General features: G+C 39.7%; 1 protein-coding gene across 3 annotated transcripts in view; it reads right to left on the bottom strand.

Annotated features, from left to right (window-relative positions):
• The window catches only part of HLF (HLF transcription factor, PAR bZIP family member), a 43,017-nt gene extending 29,157 nt beyond the window's left edge, over nt 1-13,860 (bottom strand). The window contains exons 1-2 of one of the 3 annotated variants that reach the window (XM_038372038.2): nt 13,312-13,860; nt 11,206-11,541 (exon numbers count right to left, since the gene is read on the bottom strand). In XM_038372038.2, coding sequence (XP_038227966.1) covers nt 11,206-11,541; nt 13,312-13,417 — 442 coding nt within the window. In that variant the 5' untranslated portion in view covers nt 13,418-13,860. The remainder of the gene's footprint in view (nt 1-11,205; nt 11,542-13,311) is intronic. The other 2 variants (XM_038372039.2, XM_043497338.1) reach the window with 2 other exon arrangements.
• Between the last annotated feature and the right edge of the window lie 1,002 nt (nt 13,861-14,862).

A 14,862-nucleotide genomic window follows, 5' to 3' on the forward strand; every position in this document is an offset into this window, starting at 1 on the left:
GGCACTGTGTCACACAGTCTCTGTGTCTTACTCAGTGGCCTTATAAATGCTTATGGTGCTTTAGCGATTAGAACTGGTCTAAATTTTTGGACAAAATGTGCTCCATGAACTGTTTGCTACTGAGCTTTCTGGAGATGGGCAGTAGCCATTATAAATTGTGAGCTGAGCCCCCAGCCCAAGTTTGCTCGTCAGTTGCCTGTGATGTAACACTGAGCATGTATTTGTTGCCTAAATAACTAGAAGTAAAGGGTCAATACTAGCTACAGTACTATTAGACAGAGGTAGATTTCTTCCAGTGCTCCCCACTCCTATTCTTCATTCATTGTATTGCAGTTTAAATAAATTACCAAAATAATTGAAACCAGCGGGGTTATACTGCGTTATTTTAACAAATAAAATATGCAGAATTTTAAAATACTGTGCACAGAATTTTTAATTCTTTGGTGCAAAATTCCCCTGGGAATAGGCAACGTCTTAAGACACAATTATAACAATAAAAAACATTCACAACATTTCCCAGTAAACTATATCTTTGTGTCCAGGGAACAGTCCCGACTCTCTTTCAAAGCATTACTTTTTATATACCAGTCTTCCTCACTTCACATGCCCTTTTATGATGCCATTACTAGATCCAACGATTTTTTTGTATGTCAGAAGGTGGTCTTCAAGTGACTTGATTGTATGTTGGAAACATAATACACAGTAGATTAACAAGCAAGAGGAAAAAAGGAAAATCTGCCCAGTACTATTCTGATGTACTATATTATTCTGCAAGGCTGATGTGTCATTAAAGCTTTCTACCGACACACCCATATTTACAGCACACAATGTACTGTACAATGCACCATGCCAAGAAACTCAACATATCTAATCTGGCAGAAAAACAGAAAGTCATATCAGGTTAATCCAATTCTTCAATAACACAATTTTTTAAAACCCACAAGAAAACAAATCTCTCTCTCCTCTCTACTTTATCCCACTAATGACCTAGCTTTCCTCAGTCCCTGTTTCTAGCCCACTTCCACCATGTTTCTTATTGATTCCTTAGTGACCCCCTCCATGCCCCAGCCTATGAGTGGAAATTTACACTGATTAAAACATGCTGCATAAGATGGAAAGAGCTGGTAGATGTATATTTTGGAGATTGGATGGCAAGATGTATACACAAGCTCACTTGGACACCTCCCCACAAACATTTTCCCACTACTGATATTGCAGCAGCTGTGATAAGATGAGGCGCTCAAAATCACAGGCACCAAACTGAAATGGGACATGGCTGAGAACAGGGCCATTTCAGCAAGCTGCCCTCAACTACAGAACTGGGGTGGTTCTGCTTCACAAAGTGGGAAACAGGAAGCTAAAAGCCTGTGTGGACAGTCTAAAGCTATCCTCTGTAAGGGTTCCCGCTGCCCAAGTACAGAGGGGAGACAGGACAAGCTGAGGCAGCTGAATTTTACAATACATGGACAATATTACCACACCAAAGCATTATAAACTGTGAGTCAGGCTTCAAGAAGTCATGCAGTTGGCTTAAAAAAAATGACTTTTAAAAATGGGTATTGGGATTTACCTCTTTACCTTTTAGAATTCAGTGTTTTGAAGATTTTCTCCACAGCCACGAGGACTAGAAATTGACATTTTAAAAAGGAAGTCAAGATTTGCATATCATCACAACACTCTAGGAGGGAAAAAAAAAACCCCATATACCAAGAAACTTGTGATAAGATTGCAAGATTTAGCAACACTGTGTACATCAAATGCCCCCCTTGCATTGAGGTACAGCTGCTGTAAAGACGAGACTCCTTGAGACCTCAGTAACAGCTGAAAGAGGGAATATTCCATTTGTCTGATCTCTGAAGAGTCCCTGGAACTAAGCCAGTTAGCATCCCAGCTTTAAAAAGGAACAGGATTTAGCCCTTAAGACATGCCTAGCTCATATGTAGCAAGAATTAGAATTTAATTGCTTGATATTATCGTTGTACTTCTCGACGATGCATCACTCATTTCAGATCCAAATTTACCTCTGTCATACTTCAACCTGGTGTTACCCTTTTGCACATTGTTAGACGTGAGATCTTGAAATTGCACGTTGCAGAATTTAAGATCAAACTATTTCAAGATTCCTCCTCTTTTCCTTTTTTGACTGACTCTCTGTATTAAACATTTTGAAGGCCAGCGCAACATTCTGCTCTTGGAGGATTGAGCACTATGACTATGGTAACTTCATCGGCTACTCCTTCAAATGAGCTACACAGGAGTGTTGTGTTTAGAATCTGTTTCACATCATGTTTGTTTCCTCCATTTGGAAAAAAAAGAAAATGAAAATAAAAAGAGTTACAGTCACTTTTCCCCCTTAGAAAATAATATTATGAAAGCAATCACTACTTAGATTCTGTTTAGACAGCACTTGGTGTTTGGTTTTAATGTTTTCATCTGTACTGCAGTTACAGAGTGATCAGGCTATTTGAAATGTAGTCAGTCATTTTCATGCGCAGGTACTGAACCAGTAGGGGAGCCTCTAAGCACTTTAGAGAGAGTGTGGTCCAATGCTTGCCGTACGAAGTAATGGATTTGCTATGAATTAAGAGACATGTTTATCCATTTGTTTATTAAGTTCAGGAGCACCAACAGTTTTGCAATGAACTACTTAATCTCTGACCTATTGTTCCCAGCCGTGTTCCAGAGTAAAGAATGTATAGCAGACTGAGATCCCTATGGCTAATTGGAAAAGAAGTCATTGTCATCCCTACCACCAAACAATATATTTGTGCCTGTCCATTTATGCATATACATTTTTTAGGACACTTTGTCACAGATGATTTACTGCTGTAGCTCATTCTGGCATCTGTTTATGACAAATGTACACTAATTGAAGGAACATGCTAATTTGTAGGCACCTGGTACATTTTGTTTCAGTAATTGTGTGTGTTCCATCTCCAATTAAGCACTGAAGAACTAAAACAGTTTTCTGTGGGCCTAATAAGATTGGGGTTTTACCATCCTAAACGGGGGGGGGGGGGGGAAGAGAGCAAATGCTACTGCTCTGGCATGCTTGTGAATAATAAATGAAATTTCATCCAAACAGAAGAATATTACCATATTTAAAAGCAAAAGATTAAGACATGGCTACAAACGGAAACCTGAGGCAATGGAATAGGGCTCAGTGTCAAAGCAGCTAAACAATGGGTTCACATGTGATGTAAATCCATGCAGAATTTGGCCCTTCAAATGTTTGGCTCAAATGCAGCCCAGAATAACAGGTGCAACTCCTGTGATGGCTCTGGGCCAGTAACAGTGGTGATGTAAACCAGGGTGTACATTTGGCAGAACACAGGAGTAAGTGGCAAAATATGTAATTTGCACCAATCTGGAATTCAATGGGCATATTGTAAATCCCATGCCAAGGAGGGGCCTACAGTAGGAAAAACAACCAAGAGAAGTAAATTAAAGTGTAATTTGCTCCACTAAACACCACTGAATCTGATGCACTGAATATTTTTCCATTTGTGGTTTTCCAGCTCTTGCACTGTCCAGAACATTTTATATACTAAAGATCATAGCATGTGTGTCTCTGGGTACTGGTTGGCTAAGATACTGCTTTTCTATCCATCTCAGGCTTTTCTGAAACTTGTCTGGAATTCATAACATTTTAACCACTGAGGAAAGTGAGACTGTTTTAATGAAATGCTTATTTTTTAAAACATCATTTTTAGTTACTAATATGCCTGTTAAATAAATCCCTGGCAATGCACCACCAGCCAATGAGAGCTTCTGATTATACAATGCTCCAAAGCACTTTTAACTGATCATGAGAGTGTCTTTTCACACTGTTCTTAGAACATTCAGAAACGACCATTAGCTACCACCTCTCACAGAAAATCCAGGACAGGAGAACCCTTCCAGTCTCCCACATCCCTTAGAGCTGATCGGAAACAAACAAAGTGCTAGTTTGCGCAACCCCTTTCTCCTGCTGAGCAGCACCCCAGGGCTAGTCTACACTTAAAACTTAGATTGCAATAGCGACAGCACTCAAAGGTATGAAAAAACCACACCCATACATGCCATAGTCATGCTGAACTCAACTCCAGTGTGTACACAGCTAGGTCGATGGAAGAATGTTTCTGTCGCCCACTGCTCAATGAGGTGGTGTTCCTACCGTGATGGAAAATACCCCTTCTGTCACTGTAGGCTACACCTACCCTACGAGGTTATGCCGGCACAGATACAGTGCCATGGCTATGTCACTATACAAGGCCTCATCAAAATCAATGGGAATACTTGAGGAGTAAACTCCTCATCAGTGTGATGAACTGGGCAGAATCTGGCCATAGCTATCTCCCACTTTGCTAGTCTACTGCCAAATAAATAAATATTGAACAATTTAATGTTTACTCCGAGCTACTTCTAATCAGATAACATCCATGTCTTCTTCGCATATACCTGATGATGTCCCCTCTCTTAACCATATCATGAAACAATATGCAAAGCCTTCACGATACCCTGGCTTCTTAAAAATTCAAATAACTGAACTAGTCAAACACTGCACCACATTTAGAGATGTGAAACAAGGCTCTTAGAAATTCACCTTACTCTGATGATCATGACACATACAGGTTGCTCTCAGACACCCCTGAAACGTCTCTCTAGAAATAAATCATGCTTGTTGCCCATTGGGCAATCCTTACTTACCTTGAGTCGCACTTACTCAAACAAGTAGTCTCATTCATTTGGTAAAAGCTACTCCATGTGAGGTTTGCAAACTCAGGCCCTGAATATTTCCAAATTATCACACAAAAAGGAGAACATCCTTCCTGTTTACTTTTTAACCCCTAAATATGTTAGATTGCTTGATCACATAAAAAAGAATCTATTAAACAATCATTACAATTTAACAGCAAATATTACACAAAGTGCTTGCTTCCAGCATTAGCTAGGCTTGTGCATTCAGATTTTTTTTTCTTGTAATGCAAGAGTCTATTTTTATACTGGCCAAAATGTACTCTGTATCTTTTTTCTGTGATCCAAAACCGTTTGTTGAGGATCTTCTGCCTATTACATTTCTCTGGCACACAAGGCCCATGCAGTTCATAGAATCATAGAATCATAGAATATCAGGGTTGGAAGGGACCCCAGAAGGTCATCTAGTCCAACCCCCTGCTCAAAGCAGGACCAAGTCCCAGTTAAATCATCCTAGCCAGGGCTTTGTCAAGCCTGACCTTAAAAACCTCTAAGGAAGGAGATTCTACCACCTCCCTAGGTAACGCATTCCAGTGTTTCACCACCCTCTTAGTGAAAACCTTAGTTAAACCTTTCCATTTTGCTGTCATTTCACTATCAGCTGATCGTGGCAGGAACAAACAGCCCAACCTGGGATTGCTGCTATTCTAGCAAAAGTCATGCTGAGCAGGCTACACAGGGCAGTGCCACGTGCCTAAAACACATGGTCATGCAGGAAACAGCCACTCAGAGGAGCTTTCATGGGAGAGTCAATGTGAAGAAGCAGCACTCAGTACAGGGCTTGCTTGGTGGCTCTGCTGGTCACTTCCACGTGGCTATCCAAGGTTCAAGAAATTCATAGGGCGGTGGTGTCCTCAGCCTCTCAGTAAGGGGGCTCATGGCATGGACCATGCACCTAGTCATTGCATTACATTTTAGGAGGAGGTTGCGTGCATATCTGGCTGCTGGGACTATAAATCCTTGGATTGTGAAAATTGCTCTGGAAGAGGAGGGAATATTAAGATATATGGGAGGGAAAAGGCAAACCAGAATTAAGGGGTGTTAAAACACACCCCTCCTTGGACTAGGCCACCGATTAAGTCACTCTGTACATGGTGTTGAGAGGCTAGATGGATCAAGCGAAAGGCCATACCTATTTTTGCCTGGTGTCCCTAGTACTGGAACCGGACAGTTAAGAGGAAGAACTGGAAACTTCCCAACGGTAATTCATTTTTGTCATTTTGGTTCAATATTTATCTGGCAAATAAAGGGGAAGAACTATGTCATGCATTGTGCATGACAGCACTTCATTCCTGCTGTATTCATACACCGAATAAGCAAAAATGTAAGGAAATTCTTCCTACTCCAGCTTCAACTGAGCCCCCTGTGGACCTACCCACTCTCTACAGACCGTTCATGACAGCTGCACTATCCATTTAAATTACAAAGATGACATATAAAAAGCCAGATGTTAAACAAATGCATGTGATCTCCAACTAGGTATCATCTGATGACAGCAAAGTATTACATTCAACGTTCTTCACACAAAAACAGCAAAGTGCAGTTAAACATTCTTTAAACAGCTCCATAGCCAAATCCAGGTCTGCGTTCCTACTACAAAACAGACAAAGACAACACAAGGTCCTCAAAGATGGAAAACACGTAATAAGGAGCATCAACAAAATGCGTTCATAGTGAACAAGTTAATTTAAAAAACGAACTTTGTAGAACATTTTCCTTAAGATGACTATTGATTTAAACCAACTAATCAGAGGTAAGTGCTCCTTATAGCAGAGAGAAAATATTTCCAAGTCCATCTACACATTAGCGTAGGATGTAACATTGCACTGGTGAGTTGAACAGTCACTATGCCTCATTATTAAACAAAATCACAACCAGAATCTAATCTTGCAGCACTCGCTGTACTGGATAGCTCTTGATCCAAATAAAAGCTATATCCTTTATATCCAGCCTCCACTTACTCTACTGGGTTGTATTATTATTTTATTCATTCTTCACTCAGAAAGCACATGATAAATTGATGAACCTATCTTTTTGTCAACCACAATGTAAAGATACACAGTCCACTACAAAAAAAGAAGCATTTTTTTCCTAAGGAAAACTAATCCATTATAATTCTGTAATGTCATATATACAGTTACGGTCAGATTAGCTTTGTGTCATTCAAACAATGGATAAATTTCAGTACACATACATGTGATATGTAACATCATAATTTCAACAATGCATTTTATGTTGCTTGTATATGAATGTTGTATACATACACGCCTCTCAGCCTCTGCTCCACTGCACAAACATGTATTATACACACACACACACACAGTACTCACACATGTATGCATGTACATATTTTAGCACCAACGTATCACATACTATGGGCCAAATTCTGCTTGTCTTACTCATGGGAGCAGATCCATTTAAACCAATAGCCCATCTGATGGGAGGTGAGCAAGATTTGGCCCTATATATATATATTAACTGCCACACTGCAAGACAGGCAGCACTAATAACATTACACAAGATGAAACTCAGAGGATGCATGCTGAACACAAAAGAATATAAACATTTTATTATAATTGCGGTAGAGTTATCACCCTGGCATCTTAGTTTTGCCAACACCAATAAGACCGTATGAATTGCATTTTTATTGGTTTTGTAATACTTTTTTGAATTCTAATTGGTCCAGTGCCTCGTCATAATAAAATAAATCATGACAACAAAGCAGAAGTGCTTTTGGTAATTAAAAAAAGGAAAATTTTTCTAGAGAAAAATAAACTACATGATTGTTCGGCAGGTAGAAGGTGAAATGAAATTTTAAGAACTGCCATCTCAGCTATTTCCCTCCATCTACCCACCCACCTGCCTGAGATCTGGATTTCTTTTACAACAGGAAAAAAAAAAAGTATCTATAACTGCATTTGTGAAAAAAGTTTATGAGCCCCAAGAATGTTGCAAACAGCTTGGGGAAAAAACACTAAAAATCAATGGGCTGCAAAAACCATGCAAACAGCTGATCCATAATTCAGATTACAAATACAATCTGGCAGGTGATCATTAAAAGGCTGGCTCACTTTCAGGAGCTTCTGAAAAAAGAATGGCAAGGGGTAATCACTTCTTAATTTTGTGTGTGCGCATGTGTGAGATAGAGAGAGAGAAAACACACATTGTATGCAAAATGGCTTGTTACAAATATCTCAAGAAAAGTAGGGGTGTTTTTTCTTCTTGCCAACTCTAAGTGTTATTTACTCTGGGAGAATGGCATCAATTACTGTTAACTCTAAACTCTGAGGCCCCTTAAAACTGAGGGAAAAAAACAGTTTCACAAGAACTAGCCAGTGTCAAGGCGAGTAAATGAAAATCACAGAATAACTTCTCAGCTTGGGCCCAAAACACTGTTCACAGCTTTATATTTTTTTAAATAAGAAATAAATGTTGCCAATTCCTGTGATTTTTGTACATTATTTTTCCTCCCTAACAATTGTAATTCTATTTATTTACTTTGCTTCTTTATCAGGTGATTCTGACAAAGGCACTGCATGCTGCGCATGGCAAGTGATCAACCAGAGGGGAGAGGACAGGTTTCCTGCTCCCTGCAGCAAAGTTTACTTTCTCAAATGTTGTATGAGTGTAGGGTCACAATCAAAGTTTAGTAAGAATATGCCACTTTATTTGAAAACATAAGGCTTCTTACTGCTCAATTTCCACCAAACCGTTGATATTTTGCACCAGGTTCTCATCTCTGACACTGGTATAACTCCTTTAGAGATACTAAGGGTCTGATTTAAAGTCCCCTGAACTCAGTGAAAAATTCCCATTGACATCAAATGGTTTTGAATTAGGCTCTATGATCAAAATCCAGCCTTAAGATGTTTCCTTCTCTGCCTATTGCTTAGAGCAGAATTAGATAAGTTCATGGCGGATAGGTCCATCAATGACTATTAGCCAGGATGGGCAGGGATGCAACACTGCTGTGAGTGTCCCTAGTCTCTTTTTGCCAGAAGCTGGGAGTGGATGACAGGGGATGGATCACTCGGTGATTGCCTGTTCTGTTCATTCCCTCTGAAGCACCTGGCATTGGCCAGGGTCGGAAGACAGGATTCTGTAGGTTTGTCTCATGTAACTCAACTGAAGTCAATAATTACACTCTGGATTTACACTAGTGTAACTGATCAGAACCTGATCAAAATATTTGTGATTTATTTCTTGCCTGATGTTTAACTATTACTCCTCCATATTTTATTGTGTGTGCTTTTTGCCTGGCATATTACAGGAATATAGGACATACAATGATATGGCCAACATTACAAACAAGAACCTTCCTCCCTAATATTACCACTGAAATGACAGCTGAATTTTCTTCTGTCTTAATGAATATGGTCCTGTTGACTGTACGAATTCTCTTTCGCTCTTTCTCCCTTTTTCTTCCCCTGTTCATTTTACATTGTGGCATCTGTGTATTACTATTTTTACTTCTGTTTGTATTTTTAGCCTGTTAATAGCTAGGTTACCAGTAAGAAATAGATGACAAGCAATTTTCCATGGAATTCCCACAGATTCTTGACAAAATTTAAGCAAAAATTTCTGCGGAGCTGGTTAGCATTTCTCAAAATTATTATTAGGGCTGTCGATTAATCGCAGTTAACTCACACGATTAACTCAAACAAATTAATCATGATTAAAAAAATTAAATTGCAATTAATCACAATTTTAATCACACTGTTAAACAAAATAGAATACCAATTGAAATTTATTACATATTTTGGATGTTTTTCTACATTTTCATATATATTGTATTCTGTGTTGTAATTGAAATCAAAGTGTACATTACTTTTGATTACAAATATTTGCACTGTAAAAATGATAAACAAAGAAATAGTGTTTTTCAATTCACCTCATACAAGCACTGTAGTGCAATCTCTATCATGAAAGTGTAACTTACAAATATAGATTTTTTTGTGTTACATAACTGCACTCATAAAGTAAACAATGTAAAACTTCAGCACCTACAAGTCCACTCAGTCCTACTTCTCGTGCAGCCAATCACTAAGACAAACAAGTTTGTTTACATTTAAAGGAGATAATGCTGCCCTCTTCTTATTTACAATGTCAACAGAAAGTGAGAACAGGCATTTGCATGGCACTTTTGTAGCTGGCATTGCAAGGTATTTACTTGCCAGATATGCTAAACATGTGCATGCCCTTAATGCTTTGGCCACCATTCCAGAGGACATGCTTCCATGCTGATGATGCTCATTAAAAAAATAATGTGTCAATTATATTTGTGACTGAACTTCTTGGAGGAGAATGGTATATCCCCTGCTCTATTTTACCTGCATTCTGCCATATATTTCATTTTATAGCAGTCTCGGATGTTGACCCAGCACATGTTGTTCATTTTAAGAACACTTTCACTGCAGATCTGACAAAACGCAAAGAAGGTACCAATGTGAGATTTCTAAAGATAGCTACAGCAATCGACCCAAGGTTTAAGAATCTGAAGTGCCTTCCAAAATCTGAGAGGGACGAGGTGTGGAGCATGTTTTCCGAAGTCTTAAAAGAGCAACTTTTTTCCGCAAGATGTGGAAACTACAGAACCCAAACCACTAATAAAGAAAAATCAACCTTTTGCTGGTGGCATTTGACTCAGATAATGAAAACCAACATCCGTCGGTCCGCACTGCTTTGGATTGTTATTGAGCAGAACCTGTCATCAGCATGGACGCACATCCCCTGGACTGGTGGTTGAAGCAAAAAGGGACATATGAATCTTTAGCACATCTGGCACCTAAATATCTTGCGATGCCGGCTACAACAGTGCCATGAGAACACCTGTTCTCACTTTCAGGTGACATTGTAAACAAGAAGCAGGCAGCATTATCTCCTCCAAATGTAAACAAACTTGTTTGAGTGATTGGCTGAACAAGAAGTAGGACTGAGTGGACTTGCAGGCTCTAAAATTGTACATTGTTTTATTTTTGAATGCAGGTTTGTTTGTTTTTACGTAGTTCTGCATTTGTAAGTTCAACTTTCATCATAAAGAGATTGCACAACAGTACTTGTATTAGGTGAATTGAAAAATACAATTTCTTTTGTTTTTTTACAGTACAAATACTTGTAATAAAAAAATATAAAGTGGGCACTGTACACTTTGTATTCTGTGTTGTAATTGAAATCAAAATATTTGAAAATGTAGAAAACATCCAAAAATATTTAAATGGTATTCTATTATTGTTTAGCAGTGCAATTAATCACGTGAATAATCTTTTAATTGTGCAATTAATCATGATTAATTTTTTTAATCACTTGACAGCCCTCATTATCATTATTATTGGCCCTGCCAATGACTTGCTTCATTTTGGACTTCTCTATGTTGCCAGTGTCAATCATGTGGTCAGAAATAATTTTTTTTTTCCATTTGTTTGCATGGCTCATTTAAGAGCCTCTAGGGAAGGTCTTATGGCTGATTACCTGGTCTGACTGGGCTCTGCATGCAATTTTGAGACACCATGCCTGGATGGACTGATGTAGATGCCCTGCTGCTGAGGTCCATGACGGAGGGTGCTGCTGAGGTAGCTTGCTGGAGATTTGGCTGGTGTGGACTGTGGTCATGTTGGGCTGGGCTGGGTGGAATTCCATTTTCTGAGAGGAATTCTTCCAGGTCCATGTATTCCAACTGGAAAGTGTCTCCATCGTATGGCAGCGTCTTGTCCCATAACGTTGGCCCCAAGAAAGCTGACTGTGGGACTGAGGCGCTGGTGCTGTCATCATCTAGCTTCTTTTCTTTGTCTTTTTCTTTACCAAATGCTTATAAAAAATACAATAAAGATGTAAGTGCTGAGTAGTTAATTATTATTTTCAAGAAGATATTTTCCACTATCTCCTATTTTAAGAACCTAACATCTCATCACATACACAAGTCCTTTGATTCTTTTCATCTTGCACAGAATTAAAAGGTCGAACCAAACGACCATGAACTGAATGTAGGCATATTTTCATCAGTTCGGTCTATTTTTAGTTTACAATTCAGCAGCATTCAGTGTGAGCTTTAAATAAATGCTCATAGATTTCTTGAGAGTGTCTGTACTAATCCACAAAGCAAGTTACAGGGATGTTGCCAGGTATTTTATTGTGTTTGAAAGGAACAGTTTTCATCTAAAACCCCAAAATATCTTAACATTATTAAATAAAAGGGCCCGATCCTGCAGTCCTTAAACAACAAATCAGCCATTGAGCTGGAGTCTTGCTTGATTTGAGGTTGCAGAATCGGGCCCATAATAAGTCTGTAGAATTCAAAATAATGTTAAGCTACTTCACTTTCTGCTGTATTTGTTTACAATAATGATTAAAATATGTTGGGATAAATACACTCGAGAGATGTAAAAACAGGTAAATAAATTAAGAAAAATCCTAGACTGAAATACTAAGAATCCACTAATTGTAAAACAACATAACAAAGTGTTCTTATTCACTCTTACTTAGGAAAATGCTTTAAACTCCTACTAAAAATTAACAAGACGCTATTATACCATACATTTTAAGAAGATTTAGCCCCTTGATTTGCTAGAGTCTAAATTATTATAGTTTTTTTTCCTAGTTATATTTTCTTTAGTAACAGAATCCATAGATGTTGCAGGAAGTATGTATGTTTTCTAAGTAACACACACTTTTGTAATAAAAACACACTTGATAAAATCCTATTATGATTGCATTATTTTATCATCCCCCAAAAGTGCAAGTTGCAACTTTTCAGCTTTAAAATTCTTATTAGTTACTATTCACCCAGATACGTTTTACACACGTTCATTAAAAAGAGGGCGCAAAGTCAGGAAATAAAATTGTCACAACCCCCCCCCCCCCCCCCCCCCAAAAAAAAATGCTCAAACTTCAGTCACCCAGAATATATACTCATTTCCGGAAGGACATTTTGAAGATGTGCTGTCTACGCCGTCCTAATAAGTCCGTCTTCATTCAGTACAGATGGAATTTATTTTATTTATTTTCTGAAGACATACAGGTTAGTGCCCGTAGCCTAGCTAGAAAGAGATTGCTATGTATTGATTCAAAAGAAAGACAGGTTTCAGAGTAGCAGCCGTGTTAGTCTGTATTCGCAAAAAGAAAAGGAGGACTTGTGGCACCTTAGAGACTAACAAATTTATTTGAGCGTAAGCTTTCGTGAGCTACAGCTCACTTCATCGGATGCATTCTTTCATCAGCTGTCTTTCAGTACTTATTGGTCATGCTTACCATTCGTATCATACTGTCTTTATCTAAAGAATATAAGTATTCGAATCTCCTTGCAAAAGCTAATTTTTGCTGGGGTTCATAGCTGAACGGTAGGCAGGTTTCTTCCTATTTATATCTGCTTTTCTAACTCTGCAGAACTCTCAAGGGGAAATGTATTGAGCAGATGAAACAGTGGAATTCCGCACTGGAAATGCAGACGCTTGGCACTATCAGCCTGACCTGCGTGCACTCGGGACTAACGAGTTACAATATTACGTTGCATTGAACATTCCTGCGACTCGCCCCCCCCCCCTAAAAAAAATTATATACAAGCAACTTTCTGCGCCTCACCGTCTTCGTGATTCAGCGGCAGCTTGAGCGGGTTCTCCAGCAGGGATTTCAGCACCCCATAAGTCGGAGGTAGGAAAGTCGGGTTCAAAGGGAGAGGTCGAGACATTTTCTCTGTCGCTTTTAAAAGAAGACTAAAAATCTCGAAGCTGTAGCTCACGAAAGCTGATGCTCAAATAAACTTGTTCGTCTCGAAGGCGCCACGAGCCCTCCTGTTCTTTTTGCGGATACAGACTAACACGGCTGCTCCTCTGAAACAGAAATCCTCAGTGACGCTGGAGCTGGGGGTGTGGGGCGGGGAGGGCAGAAGTTACAGCTGGTTGGAGCAGGCCTGGCCAGCGCTACCCCAGCCTCTTCTGCTCTTGCCCCCTTTCCCACACACCAACCCAACACCACCACCACAGGCAGCTGCGTCCTCCGCCCAGACACACACCGCTCAGCTCATTCGCCCAGCCATGTGCAGACAGACACTGCCAAGAATGACGTCAAAGCCCAGCCCAGCACCACTCCGGGGAGAGCTGGCAGCTCCTCCCCCCCGCCGGCCTAGGTCCCCACGGCTACAGTTACAATGAAATTGCGTTTCCTGTCACCACCTTAATGCATTTTCCACCTGTGTGCGCGTGCGCGGGCGCCGTGATTTCCTTTTTTTTAGGTTCCAGAGTAGCGGCCGTGTTAGTCTGTATTCGTAAAAAGAAAAGGAGGACTCGGGGCACCTTAGAGACTAACAAATTTATTAGAGCATAAGCTTTCGTGAGCTACAGCTCACTTCATCGGATGCATGCAGTGGAAAATACAGTGGGGAGATTTTTATATACACAGGTTTCAGAGTAGCAGCCGTGTTAGTCTGTATTCGTAAAAAGAAAAGGAGGACTCGGGGCACCTTAGAGACTAACAAATTTATTAGAGCATAAGCTTTCGTGAGCTACAGCTCACTTCATCGGATGCATTTCCGATGAAGTGAGCTGTAGCTCACGAAAGCTTATGCTCTAATAAATTTGTTAGTCTCTAAGGTGCCACAAGTCCTCCTTTTCTTTATATACACAGAGAACATGAAACAATGGGTGTTACCCTACACACTGTAACAAGAGCGATCAGGTAAGGTGAGCCATTACCAGCAGGAGAGAAAAAAACCCTTTTGTAGTGATAATCAAGGTGGGCCATTTCCAGCAGCTGACAAGAACGTGTGAGGAACAGTAGGGGGGGGGAAAATAAACATGGGGAAAGAGACTGCTGAATTGGAATTAATATGCAAACAGGACACCATTAAATTAGGCTTGAATAAAGACTGGGAATGGATGTGTCATTACACAAAGTAAAACTATTTCCCCATGTTTATTCCCCCCTTCCCTCCCTCCCCCCCACTTTTCCTCACACGTTCTTGTCAACTGCTGGAAATGGCCCACCTTGATTATTACTACAAAAGGTTGTGTTTTTTTTCTCTCCTGCTGGTAATAGCTCACCTTACCTGATCACTCTCATTACAGTGTGTATGGTAACACCCATTGCTTCATGTTCTCTGTGTATATAAAATCCCCCTACTGTATTTTCCACTGC

The sequence above is a fragment of the Dermochelys coriacea genome, chromosome 14, assembly GCF_009764565.3.
Source record: "Dermochelys coriacea isolate rDerCor1 chromosome 14, rDerCor1.pri.v4, whole genome shotgun sequence".
In the NCBI taxonomy this organism is placed as follows: Eukaryota; Metazoa; Chordata; order Testudines; family Dermochelyidae; genus Dermochelys; species Dermochelys coriacea.